The following is a 17,262-nucleotide window of genomic DNA, read 5'->3' on the forward strand; positions in this document are numbered from 1 at the left end:
CTGGGGTGCTGTCCTTGATGTCCATGCGATGTTGCAGAGGTGTGTCAGCCAGGACAGCCATCCAACATCCAGAGCGTTTAGAAACTCCGGGCAGATCTCCTCCACCCCCAGGGCCACCAAGGAGTTTTTTGACCACCTCATTGACCTCAACCCCAGAGATAGTAGATCCCACCTTGGAGCCTCCAGACTCTGCTTCCTCAGGGGAAGACGTGTTGGTCGAATTGAGGAGGTCTTCGAAGCATACTGCCCACTGGTTCACAACGTCCTGAGTCAAGGTCAGCAGCGCCCCATTCCCACTATACACAGTGTCGATGGTGCACTGCTTTCTGCTCCTGAGACGCCGGATGGTGGACCAGAATTTCCTCTTGAGCCGTCCGGAAGTCATTTTCCATAGCCTCACCAAACTGCCACATTGACCGCTGAAGCCGCCAGTCGGTATCTGTCAGCTGCCTGGAGCTACCTGTCAGCCTCTGGAGTCCCACAGGCCAAAACTGCCTGATAGGACTCCTTCTTCGGCTTGACGGCATCCCTTACCGCTGGTGTCTACCAGCGGGTTTAGGGATTGCCGCCACGACAGGTATCGACCACCTTACGGCCGCAACTACGATCAGCCACCTCGACAATGGAGGCGCGGAACATGGTCCACACTGACTCAATGTCCCCCCACCTCCTCTGAGACGTGGGAGAAATTCTGCCGGAGGTGGGTGTTGAAACTCCTTCTGACAGGGGACTCTGCCAGACATTCCCAGCAGACCCTCACGATACGTTTCGGCCTGGCAGGTCTGACTGGCATCCTTCCCCACCATCGGAGCCAACACACCACCAGGTGCTGATCAGTTGAAAACTCCGCCCCTCTCTTCACCCGAGTATCCAAAACATGCATAACAATGTTTTGTTTTGGACGTGACACACCACCTAACCAAATTTGAATGATTAAAAAAATAAATTACCACTCAAATCCTGAAAAGCAATTTGCCGTCTTCTCCTCCACTGTGGGGATTGAAACGGATAACATTGTATAATCTTACGTACTTAGAAACAAATCAGGACTTCATTTTGAGGGGACTTTAAAATTTTAAACTTTAAAATTGTTCTCTTAAAATGTTTTAGGTGCCTCCGCTAGTTGTTAGATGTGACGTCAACAAGCTGCGATGTGATTGGTTGTTACCTCACTTTGAGCAACTGCGATCTCACTTTCTGGTAATAGCAAGAGGTAAAACAGTTGCCTCGAGATAGGTGCAACTGCTGGTATTTCTTAAATGCGTTAAGCGGACTGCACACAACATATTTTTCCAAAGACAATTTGGGTGTTTGCTTGCCCTTTGAGCACATCATACTTGAAATAGTTCATGTTTGACATCAATTTCTCAAAAGCTTTGTAGGTTTGTCCTTTGGGTTGAGTTTATTTCAACTTTCATCAAGCAAGTTGCTTACAAACACATGACTGAAAAAGGCTATAGGAATGTTTGCTGGTGCATAAAGATAGGTGATTGTATTGTATTGTATTGTATTGTATTGTATTGTATTGTATTGTATTGTATTGTATTGTATTGTATTGTATTGTATTGTATTGTATTGTGGTGATGCCCTGATTTTTCTTTCCTTCGGTAAAATTTATGCTGTAGTTCTGAAGACTAGTGATGGTCAAATGAAGCCTCATACACCACTTGTGATTTTGTTTTGTTTTTGACTTCTCTAGAAGTTGCTCCTGTTTAAAAATAAAGGCTAGTGCAATGGATATTAATGGATATGTGTCTTTATAAATGCAATGCATAATGTGGTCATGAGAATTGTTATTTTCATAAAAATTTAGACGACGTATCGCCAGTGTAAAAGCTGATAGCCTTGGCCCAGGAGACAGACACTGGTTGTCTCCTACAAAAGAAACACAAGGCTTCCTCCAACAGAAAAGTCACATTCTAATGTGAATAGGAGGCCAGTTGCTACTATCAGAGAAATATGTCAATCAGGATTTATGGTGCTCTGACTTGAAGCTTCATTTAGCCATCAAGACTAAAAACTATTCATCCATCCATCCATTATAGCAAGCATTGATCACGCATTGGCAAATTCACGTGATGAAGAGAAGTATGTGTAACCAATAGCTTGAAATGGACCTAACTAGCGCGACAAAGGCTTCACTCGAAGCTTCTCATCATATACCGACTTCTAATAAGCCACCTTCTAAACTTTGTTTTTCTTAATTAAGAACACCATAGAAGAAAGCACAAGGTAACATTCATTTCAAAGCCTCGCCTTTCCTCGGGTGGTTCTTTGATGGTCCGAGAAGGTGGCATTGTATCATGTTTGACTTTCAGTTAGCGATGGTGCCACGTTTGCCGGTCCACAGTTCCCGCAAGTCCACCTGGCAGCCCAGATCTCGGAGAGCGGCCTTGGCGGCGTCGCCACAGTCTCTGTGGCTCCGTAGTGCTTGTAAGATGAGGGCCTCGGCGCCCAGCTCCAGAAGCACTTGGCTGTAGTTGGGCCGGTGGGACACCAGGTTGCGAAGCAGCATGCAGGCCTGCTTCTGAAAAGCCGACGAGTGTGTATGATCAGTCCATGCTGTCACTATCCAATCGTTTTAAAATCATCATCCTCTGGGTTTTTGCATTTTCTAATAATCCACTGAGATTCAACTCGGTCTTGAAATCGGTGCATAGAATTACTCATTAGGTATGATGGAATGTACATGAGAATTTTAAGACACCAACTAAATTTGACTACGCTAAACCGTTAGCAATTGGGACTAGCTTTAGCATGCTAGCGATTACCATTTAAGGTCAAAAAACACCAACTACCATTTAGTTCACGCCTACATACACTCCGCCCCCTCTCCATGCCTTTTCCACTTTGCAATAGTTGAACATTATTATTTTTGTCACTCTTGGTTTAAATTGAAAACGTTTTGTTTAGTTTTTCAAGAAAAGACTGTGTGCAAAACCGTGCTGCATACATAGTCCTATTGGTGCTTCCAGGCAGATGTTATCAGCCCGCCCAAGTCGACTTACCGGTGTTGGTCCACATTTTTTCTCCAAGCCCAATTACACGGTTATGCTTGCCTGCACATTGACAACAGCGTGATGAATCTTCATAGCCTGCATGGCAGCTAAGGCTCCGCCTTCCTCCATGATGACCTTGCAGTTGTTGGGCTTGCGTAAAGCGAGGACGGAGAGGCAAGCACAGCCCTGCTCGCACACCTGAGGGACATACAAAAATGTATAATCTGAAGCAGGACTACAATCATTCATTCATCTTCTGATTATTTTGTCCAATTTTTCAAAAATACATTTTCATTTTCATCCCTTTCTTACTAATTGGTCATGCAATAACAGAAGTAAAGTACGGTACGTTTCAATTACTGGTGTGGTCACTAACATGTCAGAAAAAGGGCAAAAATGTTGGTAAGTGAAATTGTACCAACCTGTTCATACAGGGTACATGAATTGCTCATGAAAGAGGAAAAATTGAGTCACCAAATTTATGATCGACAAAATGTTAACTTTTTACTGCTGAAAATAGCTTAAATATCCCTTCTTGGCTATAATTAGCTGTCTGAGCTAAAAATGACCTTTTCATAAAATGTTTGTTTTTATACAGTGCCTCAGTTACAACATAGTAAAATTACCAAAAGAAAGAAAGAAAATGAGATTTAACCCCCTCACTCCCCAAAAACGCATAGGAGAGGACAATGTAAAAAAAAAATAATAATAATAATAATTGGCCCAGTGTTCTGCCTGCGATTTATATTGTTTAAGTGATTCGAGCCAGCCTAGTAATGGTAGCCGTGCCTTACAGTAGAGAAAGTCATATGTCTGTTGATGGCGCAGACAATGAGCTGAACTCCAGCCGCTTTGACCACAGCGTCTTTCACGTCATCGTTTCCAGCCACAGCCCGAATGGCGCTCAGGACCTGTCTCAGCAAATCCTGCCAGGGCAAAAAAGCAGCCTGGTGACAACACGCGTCCATTAGCCGCTGACCTTTAGAGGCCCCTGCGTCCGTACCGGCAACTCGCAGCCGTCCGCGAGCAGAGTCATCATGAGCTGTAGTCCACCGAGGTCACAAATGTCTTGGCAGAACTCATTGCGCACGGCCAAACAGGACAGGGTGGCGCACAGCTCGCTCAAAACGCACATGTTGTCCTTGTGGGCTCAATAGACAAAGACAAACAGAAATGACATTTACAAAGCTAGAAAAATAGAAGGGCTGCAACAAAGTTTTTTTTCTTTCAAATCAATTCATCTGTCCATTGTTTGTCAATTAAATCAATTAATCACACTTTAAAAAGATGTTTTCATTTCCATCCTTTTGGGGGGAAAAAACTGCACACAACAATTAAGCAGAGTTACTTCTTGCTCCAATTCATTTGCCCTGTCTTTGAAAAGAAAAGCCTACTCTTCAAGTAACAGCAATAAAAAGTATTTTCTTTTGCCTGCAGAAATGCGATTTGTTTCCATTCATCGCTGTACCTCTACAAAATGGAATTTGTCCGTTTTCCACGTATGAAGAATCAAAGCCTCATAATTAGATTTTTGTAGGGTTAGGGAGGGGTTATTAAACTTCATTTTAAAAGCAATTAATCGTGTAATCTCTGATTTGGCAACAATAAAATGTGTGAGGTGCTTGCGACTGCTTTGGAATGCCGAGGTTGCCCCGTACAGCATGCCCTGCTGCACCCCTTGTTAAATGGGCTAACGTGACAGCCCTACAAGTCCATGACTTGAACAGGGTATCTCCTGGTATCAGCAAATCTATATTTATTAGGGATGGGACAAGCTATTGTCAGACGAGATCTTGAGAGAACGAATGCGATAAGATTTCATGCATGCCAAAAGATTAATTTCCTTTTCACTTTTTTGGAGGGTACATAAGGACCAAAAGTGCCAAAATTCAATAAATACAAGTACCATTCAAAAATTAAAGTGTCATTACAAATTAAATGTTTCATTAATTAGTTAAAAATGTCACTAATCAAATGTTTTATTAATTTAATAAAACATTTAACTAACTAATGAAACATTTAAGTAATGACATTTAATTAATGAAACATTTGATTGACACATTCAATTAAAGATTTATATAATTCATGAACTTTTAATTGATTAATGAAACATTTATTTAATTAATGGCACTTTTAATGACACTGTTGCGACATTTCATGCATTTAGTTTATCTGTCAACCTCACTCGTCAGTTTGATGGGCAGGTTCTAACACCTGATTGGTTACCCTGCTCCTCAAACCAAGGTGGGTCCGAAAACGTGATTACCCTGCACTTTAAACCAAGACAGAGCAGTGTAACCAGTCAGATGTTAGGACCTGCCCATTGAACTCATCATAGTTAGTTGTCAGTGCCAAAAAAGCCTGTTTAGCTCAAATCTCGACCAATCCAATGCTTTGGCATGAAGTGGTTGTTAATATGGCGGCTACATACGAAGAACTTTCCTCAGCTTTCAAGCAAGTTAGGTAGAGATATTTTAGACCTTGCTGAGTAGGGCTGGGCGATAATATCGATATATTGCAATATGAAACAATACGCATATTGCAATACAACATTCATTTTCCAATATATCACGTATCGATTTTGAAACTACTTATTTTTGTAATATTTTGTTTTTTTGTATCAATCCGATCCGAAGTGGCTTTTGTATGATGATTTTTGTCATATTATGAATGGTCCTCTACATAAACATCATTTCAAGCACTTAAAAAACACATTAAATGCAGTGGCGGGCAGTGACTTTCACACAAACGCCTTCTGTGACTCAAATAGATATCCCCCATGCACACACGTACGTATTACTGGGCTACACAGGCTATTTCCGGAGCTTTTAAACGTCAATAAACCCGAATCAGCCATTAAAACTTGTCATTATATGTCATGCTGTCAAAACATAATAATTTCAAATAAATATCCACAAAATTTTATGAAGTCGAAACACAAATTGCAGTTTAATAAAGGAACATCATTTTATTTCTTTATTATTATTGAATATGAACGAAATAAAATAAAACATACGTATTAAAAATTAAACAATAAAAAAAAAAGGCCTGCACTCACCAAAACAAACGGCGGTCACAATCGATCAGTCTTTTCAATATCTCCCGATTTTTCTTCACCTATTCTTTATGGAGGTCTCTCTCTCTCTTGGTCTCTTTCTCTTGGCACTGAGATGTACAATGTATCCACTAGGGTGTTCCAAAAGTTTTTTAAAAGCACCGTAGTGCATTGGGGATCTCGCTTTTACTTTCTAACTGAGACGTACAATACTGTATACCCACTTGGGTGTCCCCATAAGTTTTTAAAATCACTGTAGCATGTGTGTCCAGTCGTGCTTTCATGTCTCTTTGCTGCCTTGGTTAAACAATTGAAGTTTACAAATTCAGTGTAGCTCCAAACAATAAATTGATCCTTTGCTAACAAAAGGCATTCCCAGGAGAACTATTTGCCAGGGTTAATTCACGCCCATGGTAGCCCAGTCAGAAATTTGAAGTCAAGACAGGTTAGCTAATAATATGCTACGCCTCTAAAGCAATCAGGTAAAAGCGTAGCTTGCTTGTTGAGCATTGAAACGCCTCTCTGCAGTGAGCATCCACACACATCACATTCAACATGAGGGCTCTAGATTGTGATCTTATGACTCGGTTGGCTATTACAGCTGTCTATTAAGTTATACAGGCCGCTCACATATCCATCTGCGCTTGCGCAGAATCCCGCTCTATGTTGATGCAAATGTCCTGGCTTCTGGCTAAGGCAAATTACATACACCCTGGCGACAAGTTAGCTGAATTGTAATTGGCTAAAAACTCCAACTTAAAACTTCAACACTAGGAGCGTAACCAAATGGATATAACACAAAAAGAACAGAATATGGAGAATAATTTTATAAATTAAAAAAATGTATATATATTTATTTAGTAAAAATGAGTTTGAAATGAAATTGACTTTCATAGTTTCATAATTATAAGTATTATAGTTTATTATGATAATGATGTAGAGAAGGCCTTGCTGGCCCTCACGGCCCACCACTGATTAAATGTTACAACAGTCTTGCGTGTATAGTGTGAATGGAGAGTGAGAGATTGGTCGAGCGAGAGAGTTATAGCGCAGTGGGAGATAGATTGCTGTGTTTTTAAATGTAATAAAAGTGACGGCTAATGTCGACCCTGCCTCCCTGATTCCCATTTTGAGGGCTGTGGGCTCCAACGTGAGGGCTGCCTACCCTGGAGTGCAACTCCGTGCCTTTTCAAGGGACCTTTTGCTAAACTAGCTACAGCGTAGCTGTTCTGCAAACAGCAGAAAAAAAAACTATCCTGATGAAGTTGACCGCAGGAAGCTCTTGTATGTGTTCCAGAGAAGTGCATTAATATCCAAGCAGTCATATTGACGAGCAGTAGAATCTCAGGTTGCATTTAATTCAAACGAGAATTTTGATATTTCAAGTTTTGTTTAATTTCCCTTTGTACTCTTTTATATGCTAAGTCATTTTCGTGATATGAAGGGGGAAAAACATACAGAAGTGACCGTAACTCGAGTTTTCACTGCATTTGATAAATTACAATCGATTTTTCCTTGGTTTTTGTCTTTTTTTCACCAACGCGAGTCACAAATCTGTTTCACTTATGGTTGACAAACACTGTCACCATTATCTTTTGCATCATGTATCATGTGGCAAAGTTCAACCTGTGTTTTCCAGCCACATGAGTGCCATTCGAAAGAATATCCCCAACTGCTGGGGACATATTAACACAGTCCAGAGCATGCTTGAAATGAAAAAAATGTTACATACAGTACTTTTTTTGAAAAAGAAAGTTTAATGTGTACTCAGAGATGTCAAAGATGAATGGCTTCTAGCTTGTCTATTTTAATAATTGCCTTCTTTTCTTTTTCAGTCATTTTAATATACAGTGGGCCCCGTGTAAGGACATTAATCCGTTCCGCGGTTGGGGTCGTAAGGCGAATTTGTCATATGACGGGCATTCCAAACCTATGTTAAATTGCTAATGCGCTAAGAACCCCAGGTAAAAACATCAAAGTTGTAAATACATATTATAAATTGGTACCAAAATAGTATAGTAAGTGCTACATATATATAATATACATGTATACAATCAGAAAATATCATAAAAATAAAAACTAGAGCTGCAAGCAGCTATAACGGGTCTTTGCAGACCTGTGCACGTTGGGAGTATGAACAGGTCGGGGTATGAAAACGTTAGGGTATGAACATGTTTGTGCATATGTGGTGAACTTTAGAACCAAATGTTTTAGAAAAGGTCAAATTTTCATAAGTCTTTGTTCAATGGGCTCAACTAAGTAAATAGAATCACAAAAATGGTATTATATTATTTCCTGCCACAAGGTGATTCTAGCACTACAATGGAATGTATGTTTGTTGATGTCTTTAGGAATGAACTTTCATTCAATGTGTGAAGTTGTAAGCAGCTTTGTGACAAGATGAGATCATCTGGGCCAAATTACAGCACCATTTACTCTTCTGATAAATCATCGTAATGAGCACTGCTGTGTAGGCCACGCCCATTATTTTTTTAAAATTGCAATATTTGGTGTTGCGCATTGGACACCAATCACATGTGGAATTTAATGATACTGTAAAGTTTCATATTTTTTAAGCTTTTTCAGCTGAATTAAAAAGGTTTTTGTCACAGTGGGCGAAGAAAATATTGATTTCATATTTTGAAGCCCCACCTCCATCATCTCAATGGATCGCGACAATTTTTGGAAAAGACAAGCAAAATTGCGAATTCAAAAGTTCATAACTCTTTTTCTGTACATCCAAGCATATGACTCTGATTGTTTTTTAGGTCTGAGGGGCCTACATATGCGTAAACATTTTGGTAGCTGTAAGTCAAACCACCTGGGTTTGGCAGCAATCCTTCGACTATAATGACATTTTTTGGTCCCACTAGTTGGCGCTCGCATTACGACCAAAAATTGATTAGTAGGTGTGTTCTACATTGGACTACCATCAACTCTATGAAATTTTGAAAAGATAAGACCATCTGGGTCCAATTACAGTAACTTTGTTCGTATTGGCGAGACATTGGACTTTGAGGCGATGTACTGGCCTCGAAATGTACTAGCCGCGAACTGTACTGGTGAAAAGTGGTAAAATTTGGGAACCTTCATGGTTGATGCCTGAAGGCTATTTTGGCCAATTTTCACTTAATTTGCTCAAACAGGATTAGCACAGTACAAAAAATGAGTTCATAAGGTTTTTGTCACTCGCGGCAAAGGAAATTTGAAACATGTATATTGAAGCCCCGTCCCCATCATATATGCTACCCGATCTTCATGAAATTTTGCCCAGTTGTGCCCCTATGTCAGATAATGGAGCACACCAAATGTGAAGTTGATCGGGTCAAGGGTTTCGGTACCGAAAGATGTACAAAAACAGCCCAAATGGCACATTCAAAAGTTTATAACCCTGGTTCTGTACATCCTATCATATAGCACTCTTTAATGTTTTGTAGCTCTAGAGGTCCCACATATGCCTAAAAAAATGTGTAGCTCTAGGTCAAACGGGTCGGAACGGGCTGCAGTTTTAGTATCATCTGGGTTCAATTACAGCAACTTTTGCTGATTTGGGGAAACATCCGACTTTGAGGTGGCGTGCAGACCACCCCCTTTATCACAACGTCATAAAATTTACCAACCTTCATCAACTATGTCTTGACGCTATTCAGACAAATTTTCAGTTCATTTACTCTTACGAGCTTAGCACATTATATGAAAGTTTAAAAAAATGACATTTTTCCCTATAACTAGGTGGCACTAATAAATTTGAAAATTTCTCATTCAGATATTTTAAGGCAATGAGTAGTAAATTTTCTGTAAAATTTCTGATTTTTTGAAGCTTGCACATAAGGTTAAGGTTTTTGTCGCTCATGGCGAAGGGATTTTGAAACATATTTTAAAGCCCCACTCCCATCATATCAGTTGGCCGATGTTCATAATATTTTGCCCAGTTGTGGCGCTATGTCTGATAATGAAGCACGCCAAATTTGAAATCGATCGGGTCAACCGTTTAAGAGATATTAAGAGGATTTTGGTACATGCAAACATCCAAAAACGGTCCAAAAAGGTACATCAAAAAAATTCATAACTCAGGTTCAGTACAACCTAGCATATGGCGCTCTAGACTTTTTTTGTAGGTCTTGAGGTCCTAAAAAATTTCATAGCTCGAGGTGAAACAGGCCAGGACCCAGTTGAACTGTTTGACTCTAGGTGGTGCCAAAAATCAATTTTTTACATTAAATGTATGAAAACACCAAAATATCAAATTTTACAGCAGGCCTGGCGAGTGTGCAAATTTTGGTCACTTTTCGTGCAAGTTTAGGCCCTCAAAAAAGCGATTCATTTTGGAGAATAATAATAATAATCATAATAATAATAATCTGGAAAGGAACAATAGGGACCTCGCAGCGGTCGCTGCTCAGGCCCTAAATATAGAAAGGATTTATTTACCTTTGAGTGGCGCTTGTTATGACCATATTCTCTAATAATGGTTATCTCCGGCATCGTATCCATATAAATCATCTTCTTTCTTCTCTCTTTAACATCACTAGCAACCTTGAAACCATGGCTAACCCTTTCAACTTTCAATTAAGCAGTAAAATGTACTATAAATATGGTTTTAGAACCACTCACAATCAAACAAAGCTTTACCGTTCCACCATTATGAAACAAGTGAGGCCGACCAAGAGCAGACCACCATCCCCGCCGACAAATAGCAGACCAGCATTGTAGTCACGTTTTGCAGGGAAGCAGTTAGACGGCAATAGTAAATAAGAGCAATTACCTAAAAACGCCAGCAGATGGAGGCAAAACAACACAAATACAGCCAAGTCCCTAGGGTCATGACAGCTGCTCCAGGAGCTGTGCCGGCTCCCTATTGTCTATGCATAGGCATTGAGATGTATGAGTTGGAAACAATGTTCAAAGGGCGACCGGAGCCTGCCATTTGCTCAATAGCCATGTGAAGCCACAGATTGAATCATGAGACCCACGACGACTCAGCAACAACTTTTCAATAAAAGACTGCAGCCCGAGAGCTCGAGGAGAGAGACTTTGCAACGAGGCTGACACACGGTCATGCTCTCCTTCGAGCTCTCCCCACTGCAGTGGTAAAACTAAATCTCTGACTCCTGTGTTATTATTTACACCTCTCCATGGGTCATTTGTGGGGTATCGAGCCCACTTCAAACCCAACAATGACACTTTCATTTAATTATTGAATGGTACATTTATTTATTGAACTTTGGCACTTTCGGTCCTCCATAGTTACGGCTTATTGAGCCAGAAGTGCAATGGAGGGCAACTACAGTAGGCTGATGGATAGGCTTGCGTGCTACACTCTGGTACAGGAGGTAGCGGTATGCACCTAACCGTTGTTTGTTATCTGTCGTTGATTGAAAAGAAGGAGCTCAATGGAGTACTGTACACAGGAGGAATACATGATGGCCCGATTACTTTTAAATAATCCGTGTGGCAACAATTTGGTTTTCCAATTGAGGAAAAGTATGGTAACAGTTTGACCGATAAAGCAAAGACAGTTTGTAAACTTTACAAAAAAATAATAATAATAACTATGCCATACACCGCATCGAACACGAACCAAATGCAAAGACATTTGCAGTTTATCACCATTACCTGAAGCTAGACACCGTTCAAAAACGCTTTCAAACAAGCGTGAGAGCTACCAAAATAACACGGGATAATATGTACATCGTACTCGATATGAAGCCACTTTTGATGGTGGAAGGTAGAAGATTTCGGCGTCTAATTGACACCCTTGACGGTATGAGATCCCGTCACAACATCACTTTAGTAGCACAGTACTGCATTTCCAACACTTTATAAGAAAACCAAAGCGGACGTCATAGATACCATGAAGTAGCTTTGCCGTCACGACTGATTCCTTTGCTTGCTGCTATTTCAAAAGCGCATCTTTCCATCAGTGCGACATCAGCTGGCAGTGAGCATCTCATATATATATATATATATATATATATATATATATATATATATATATATATATATATATATATATTTTTTTTTTTAAACATAATTTTTTTTCATGTTCAATTATAAGAGTTCAGCTGCAATTTTTCTTGAAGCAGCATGTGAAAGAAAAGTATTTTATGCTGTTCAACTATTCTGAGAGATCTCACCTTAATAATTGGTTATTGCAGCAGCCTATGGAAAAACTTTATTTTATTGCAGCCTGCTCAATAAAAATACATAATTTTGAAATTGAAAAGTTTGTATTAGCAATATTTTTTATTTTAAAAATTTTGCAAAAGTCTTGTCATATTTCATTCTCGTGGACCAAATCTTGTGATATCTCATCTCATGGGATTTTTATCTCGTACCATGCCTAACATTTATTTTATATTTTATATCTTTTTATTTTGTGCCGCAACAGGAACAGTAAATTTTGTTTTTCAAATTAAGAGCAAATGTCTTGGAAGAAGGGGCAATTTAGCAAGGGCTAAATTCTTTTGCATGTGGATGTGCATGATGATCAGTGACAGCAGACCAGCCAGAAATGAAACAGGGTAGATCCTATGCGGACGCTGAATAATACTGCTACAAATGTCATTACGAATTAGAATAACTCAGGAACCTTTGTTGTGTTTCTGCTTCCCAAACATCTTTGCTCTGGCAAGGGGCCGCTTAGCAGAAGAAAGATTCTACACGATGATAACAGGTTGAGAAGCGGTGGGTTGGCGGGCGGGACCGTACGGCGTGTCGAGACGAGCCGTTCTCACCTTGTGCTGACTCAATCAGAACTTTGAGGCCATCGTGCTGAAGAACAATCATCTTGGTGTGCTCGTGGGCGTGGCCGAACGGAACCCTGACGTCATCGTCAAAGGTCATGACTCTGAGCGCCCGGCAAGCTTCCTTGAGCACTTCGGCGCACGGGCCGTGCCACCTGATGGCGTTGGTGAGAAAAGGCAAGACGCCGCCCTTGACCAGCTCCTGCCTGTTGCGCTCATGTTTCAGGCAAGAGTGGCGCACGGCCGAGATGATAGCCTGCGTCACCTCTGGGTCAGCCTGGTACTGGGCGAGAAGGTCCAAAAGGAAGCGCCCGCCGACCTTGTCCAGCAAGTCTGGCTGCCCATCCATCAGCGCCGCCAAGGCAGAGGCAGCGCCCAAGACAGCTTCCCGATCTCCCACGCTCCTTTGGCAGTAGGCCAGGACGAGGGCATAAGCACCCTTCTGGGCTGCCAGGTATCTTTGAGCCAAGCCTAGGGAACATTGCTGGCTGAAACGCACGACGGCCGCCGATGCGGCTTTTCCGCCGTCTGGACGGTCTTGCGCGAGTCTTAGAGATTCCAGGGCCTGTGAGACGGGAGGGAAAGACGCTTCGCATTATGACTGTCCGACCTTCACCTGTGAGTCCGGGGCCTCTGGTACTTGCCTCTAAGATCTCGTGCGCTTGCTCATCGCGAGATGGCGCGGCTTTGATGATACAACTCAAGTCCACGTCTGCACGGAGAACTTCAGTTATTTCGGACGCATTGACGCCCATATTAAGTGATAACGCAGGAAAAACTTCGTTGGGATTAGCTTTAAGCTAGATTGCGCGTTACAAGAGAAAAAAACAGGCTCTTTTTGTGGCAACGGCATGTAGTGTGGCAACACTGTGGCAACTGCCACAGTGTGTCACGTTATTGCCACACTTGTTGCCAACTGTTGCCACTCTTTCGAGGCATTACCCTGTTCCCTCTGTGGCTTCACCTCCGTGATGTCAATTGTTTCCACCTTTCTTGATACCTTTCTTGAGATATTCCCTTGTCCCCTCTGTAGCTTCACCTCCATATTTTTCTTTTTCATGTTAGAAATGCTATGTATTGTTGTTGGTTTGTATTGTTTTTATTTCACCCATTATTGTATGGATGCATCTTTCGTAGCACCTGCCATTGCATTTTCCTCTCTCTTTATTATAAATATGTTTCATTGTTTTATTTTATTTATTTTTTGAATGTAGTGGTATTGTAACATTTATTGTGGACTGCGTTTTCATTTATTCACGTGTTTTCTGTTCTGACACCCAATTAGCTGGTAGAGGCCTCTGGCGTTGCCATGAGCTGCATGCAAAAGCCAGAAGAGGTGTCCCAGAGTTGCCACCAGTTGCACGCAAAGCCAGAAAAGGCGTCTCCAGAGTTGCCATTCGGAATTAATCATGAACAATTAAAGGTGAAAAATATGGAATTATGGGAAAATAATATTTATGAATTATTGGAATGGTGGGAATGATCCATGAGGTGAAATGAAAGAGTTAAATATTGAGAATGAGAAATAGGAAAGCTCAAAATGTGAGATGTTAAATCTACCATTGGGAATGAATGGGGAATCCTCCCATTGAAAATTGTGAAATATTAAGGGGTGAAAAATATGGAATTATGGGAAAATATTGGAATGTATTAATTACTGGAATGATGGGAATGACCCCTAAGGCAAATTGAATGAGCTCAATATTGAAAATATGAAATGTGAAAGCTGTTAATATCAAATGTAAAATCACCCAATGTTGAGTCAATGGGATTTTGGCCGTGGAAAAAAGGGAATTGGGGTAAATCTCTAAATATTGGGATTGAGGAAAAAGGAAGCAGTCGTCGCACGATTAATTTGGATCATATGAAAATGGAACAGTGTGAATCGGATGAACTGGGAATGAGTGGAAACAGGTCAAAAAACGGGCGGAATAAAACAAGACTAACATACGTGTGAATGTTTTCGCCTTCACACAATTATGCGTGTTGATAAGCGTTGTAGTTTTAATTTAGTTGACGTTTAGGTATGTCGGCCATTGCTTGCAGTCATTGGATAGTTGGTCGACGCGGCGTCTCTATATTATAACAGGGAGGTGCCCAACGGACTTTGCTTGCAGCACAATGAACGACAGCTTATGGCTTCTCATGTGAATCGCTCGGGGCAACTCTGGAGACGCCTTTTCCGGCTTTTGTGTGCAGCTCGTGGATGCGCCAGAGGCCTCTACCGGCCATTGCGTGTCAGAACAGAAAACAAATGTGAATAAATGAAAACACAGACCACACTAAATAATAAGTTACAATACCAGTACATTCAAAAAATAAATAAATGAAATAAAACACAGTCCACACTAAATAATGAGTTACAACAACAGTACATTCAAAAAATAAATGAAATAAAACTGTTATGACCCGTGGGTCATATGTAGTTTTTGTATGTGTTCTGCTGTGTTCTCTCCTTTGTTTGTGCATGTGTGTGTGTGTGTGTATTTTGGTTGGAGTGTGACAATTGTGTGCAGGTGGTGTCATCCCATTGGCTGGCTCTCCTGATTTGCCGCCCTATTTAAACAGCCCACGGACCAAACTCTGTCTCGCTCTGGTCATTCCACCGCCAGAAAATGCCGCGTCAGGAACTGCTCAGAATAGTGTGCTTTAGTGTTTGTTAGAATCTGTAGATTGAGCAGTAGTAGGAGGGAGACGCCGTTTTTGTTTAACCCTTTTTCTCCTGTTTTTGCGTTAGGTAGATAGTGAGCCAATTGTCATTCGTTTCCTTTTTGTTTGGCTAGTTAGGGATTCAGAAGATCTTTTGTTTATTATTTTGTTTGTTTGCTCTCCCTCCGAAGACAATAAAAGCTGCTGGTTTTGTTCAACATGTTTAGTTTCACGGGCCTTTTCTGATGGTGAGGGTACGGACGGGTAGCACACACACGTTATATCCCAGTTCCCCTAGGCTGGGTGTAACACAACGAGAAACATATTTGTAGTAAAGGTCGAGGAAAATATAACGGCAGCTGCTACGAAAGAGACATCCATACAATTGTGGGTGAAATAAAAACAATACATTGCAAGTCTAACACGAAAAAGAAAACATGGTGAAGCTACAAGAGGGGACCAGGAAATGCCTCGATAAATGTATCAAGAAAGATGGCAACCGTTGGCATTACGGCGGTTAAGCCAAAGAGAGAAACAGGAAAATGCCTGGAAAGAGTGGCAACAGTTGGCAACAAGTGTGGCATATGCCACAAGCATGCCGTTGCCACAAAATGAGCCAGCTCTTACTGCGTTACAATTCATTCCGTTGACATTCTTATTGTGTGTGCGTATGTGTATCCCACAAAGTACCCTGAGAGCGGAACTGCTCCACAGCTTCCCTCAAAGCCTCGTCGGGATCCATGTCAAACTCGTCGATATTTTCCTTGACGGCAGCATCAAATGTTTCCTGGGTGATTCTCCGCAGAGCCATTTTCAGATCGCTTGCTCCTGCCTTGGAGCGCGATGCAATCGGACGCAGAAAAGACCCTTTCGAATGTTTGGTCTTCTAAATGAAAACCCCTTTCAAGAGTCACGGAACGACGCTTCTTGAATGTATCGCTTCGTATCGTCACAAAAGCAACCGCACCCGAGATAACGCCTTGTCTTGCCTCTATCAGCTGAACTACCGCTGTGGATTTGCGCAATTTACGTACGAGGATTGCTCCGCAAACGGTTGCGTCAATTTCTGCCCGTCTGCCTTGGTGAATTGCGCCTGCGTAAAACTGTGCAATCCTTTATTGTGCTCATTTGAAACATGGCATGACACTATGGTCCGCCGTATGTTGTGGACTCGCCTTGAATGCGACAAGTCGATTTGGAATTTGTGAAAAGAATAACCATCAAAAACAAAAAATACTACTTGTAACAATAAAAATAATGTTAGTAATAATTACGCATTCGCAGCTTTTGGGCAATGTAAGCAGTCATTTAAATTGATAGTTATCAATAATAATTAGTTTGTACTAATTTGATACAATCGTACAGAACTTTAAATAGATTAAATAATAATCATTATTAAAATAATACATTCATTAATAACATCCAAACATTTTCTAGAGCTAAATGCATTATTAGTCATTTAAATAGTCATTTGTGGCCACAAGCTAAGATGGGTGTTTTCTGTTCATCTGTGATTACACAATAGTAAAAAATAATACTGTAATTATAATCTTGAATTTAAAGCTTTTGAGCAGCATAAACAGTAGATGTTCAAGTGTGTCCGACCACAGGTTGAGGGGAATTTTCCCCATCCTTCTGTGATTGCACAAGAAAATCGTATTGTTACAATAACAATTATAATCAATGATTTAGCCTGTATCATTTAGGAACAAAGCTTGTACGCTTTTCTCGCTTAACTATTAGTCTGGTTGGAGATTACAAGCCTAAAGGATTGAAATGTTGCTCTTCGTAACTCGGCTAGTAAAGTAGAATA

General features: G+C 40.9%; 1 protein-coding gene across 2 annotated transcripts; it reads right to left on the bottom strand.

The window, feature by feature from the left end:
- Nucleotides 1–1,402: 1,402 nt before the first annotated feature.
- On the bottom strand, nucleotides 1,403–16,512 carry LOC148415266 (armadillo repeat-containing protein 6-like). 2 transcript variants are annotated; one of them, XM_088429215.1, is made up of 7 exons: nucleotides 16,140–16,501; nucleotides 13,445–13,512; nucleotides 12,792–13,365; nucleotides 4,003–4,148; nucleotides 3,794–3,925; nucleotides 3,060–3,197; nucleotides 1,403–2,527 (listed from the first exon to the last, which is right to left on the bottom strand). In XM_088429215.1, the coding sequence occupies exons 1-7, from the start codon at nucleotides 16,258–16,260 to the stop codon at nucleotides 2,315–2,317; spliced, it is 1,392 nt and encodes a 463-aa protein (XP_088285341.1). In that variant the 5' UTR covers nucleotides 16,261–16,501; the 3' UTR covers nucleotides 1,403–2,314. The 2 variants fall into 2 exon arrangements, with proteins under 2 accessions (XP_088285341.1, XP_088285342.1); XM_088429216.1 differs by having other exon boundaries at nucleotides 2,381–2,527; nucleotides 3,789–3,925; nucleotides 16,140–16,512.
- Between the last annotated feature and the right edge of the window lie 750 nt (nucleotides 16,513–17,262).

This window comes from Hippichthys cyanospilos, chromosome 12, assembly GCF_059441005.1.
Source record: "Hippichthys cyanospilos isolate Australia breed blue-spotted pipefish chromosome 12, RoL_Hcya_1.0, whole genome shotgun sequence".
NCBI classification, from domain to species: Eukaryota; Metazoa; Chordata; class Actinopteri; order Syngnathiformes; family Syngnathidae; genus Hippichthys; species Hippichthys cyanospilos.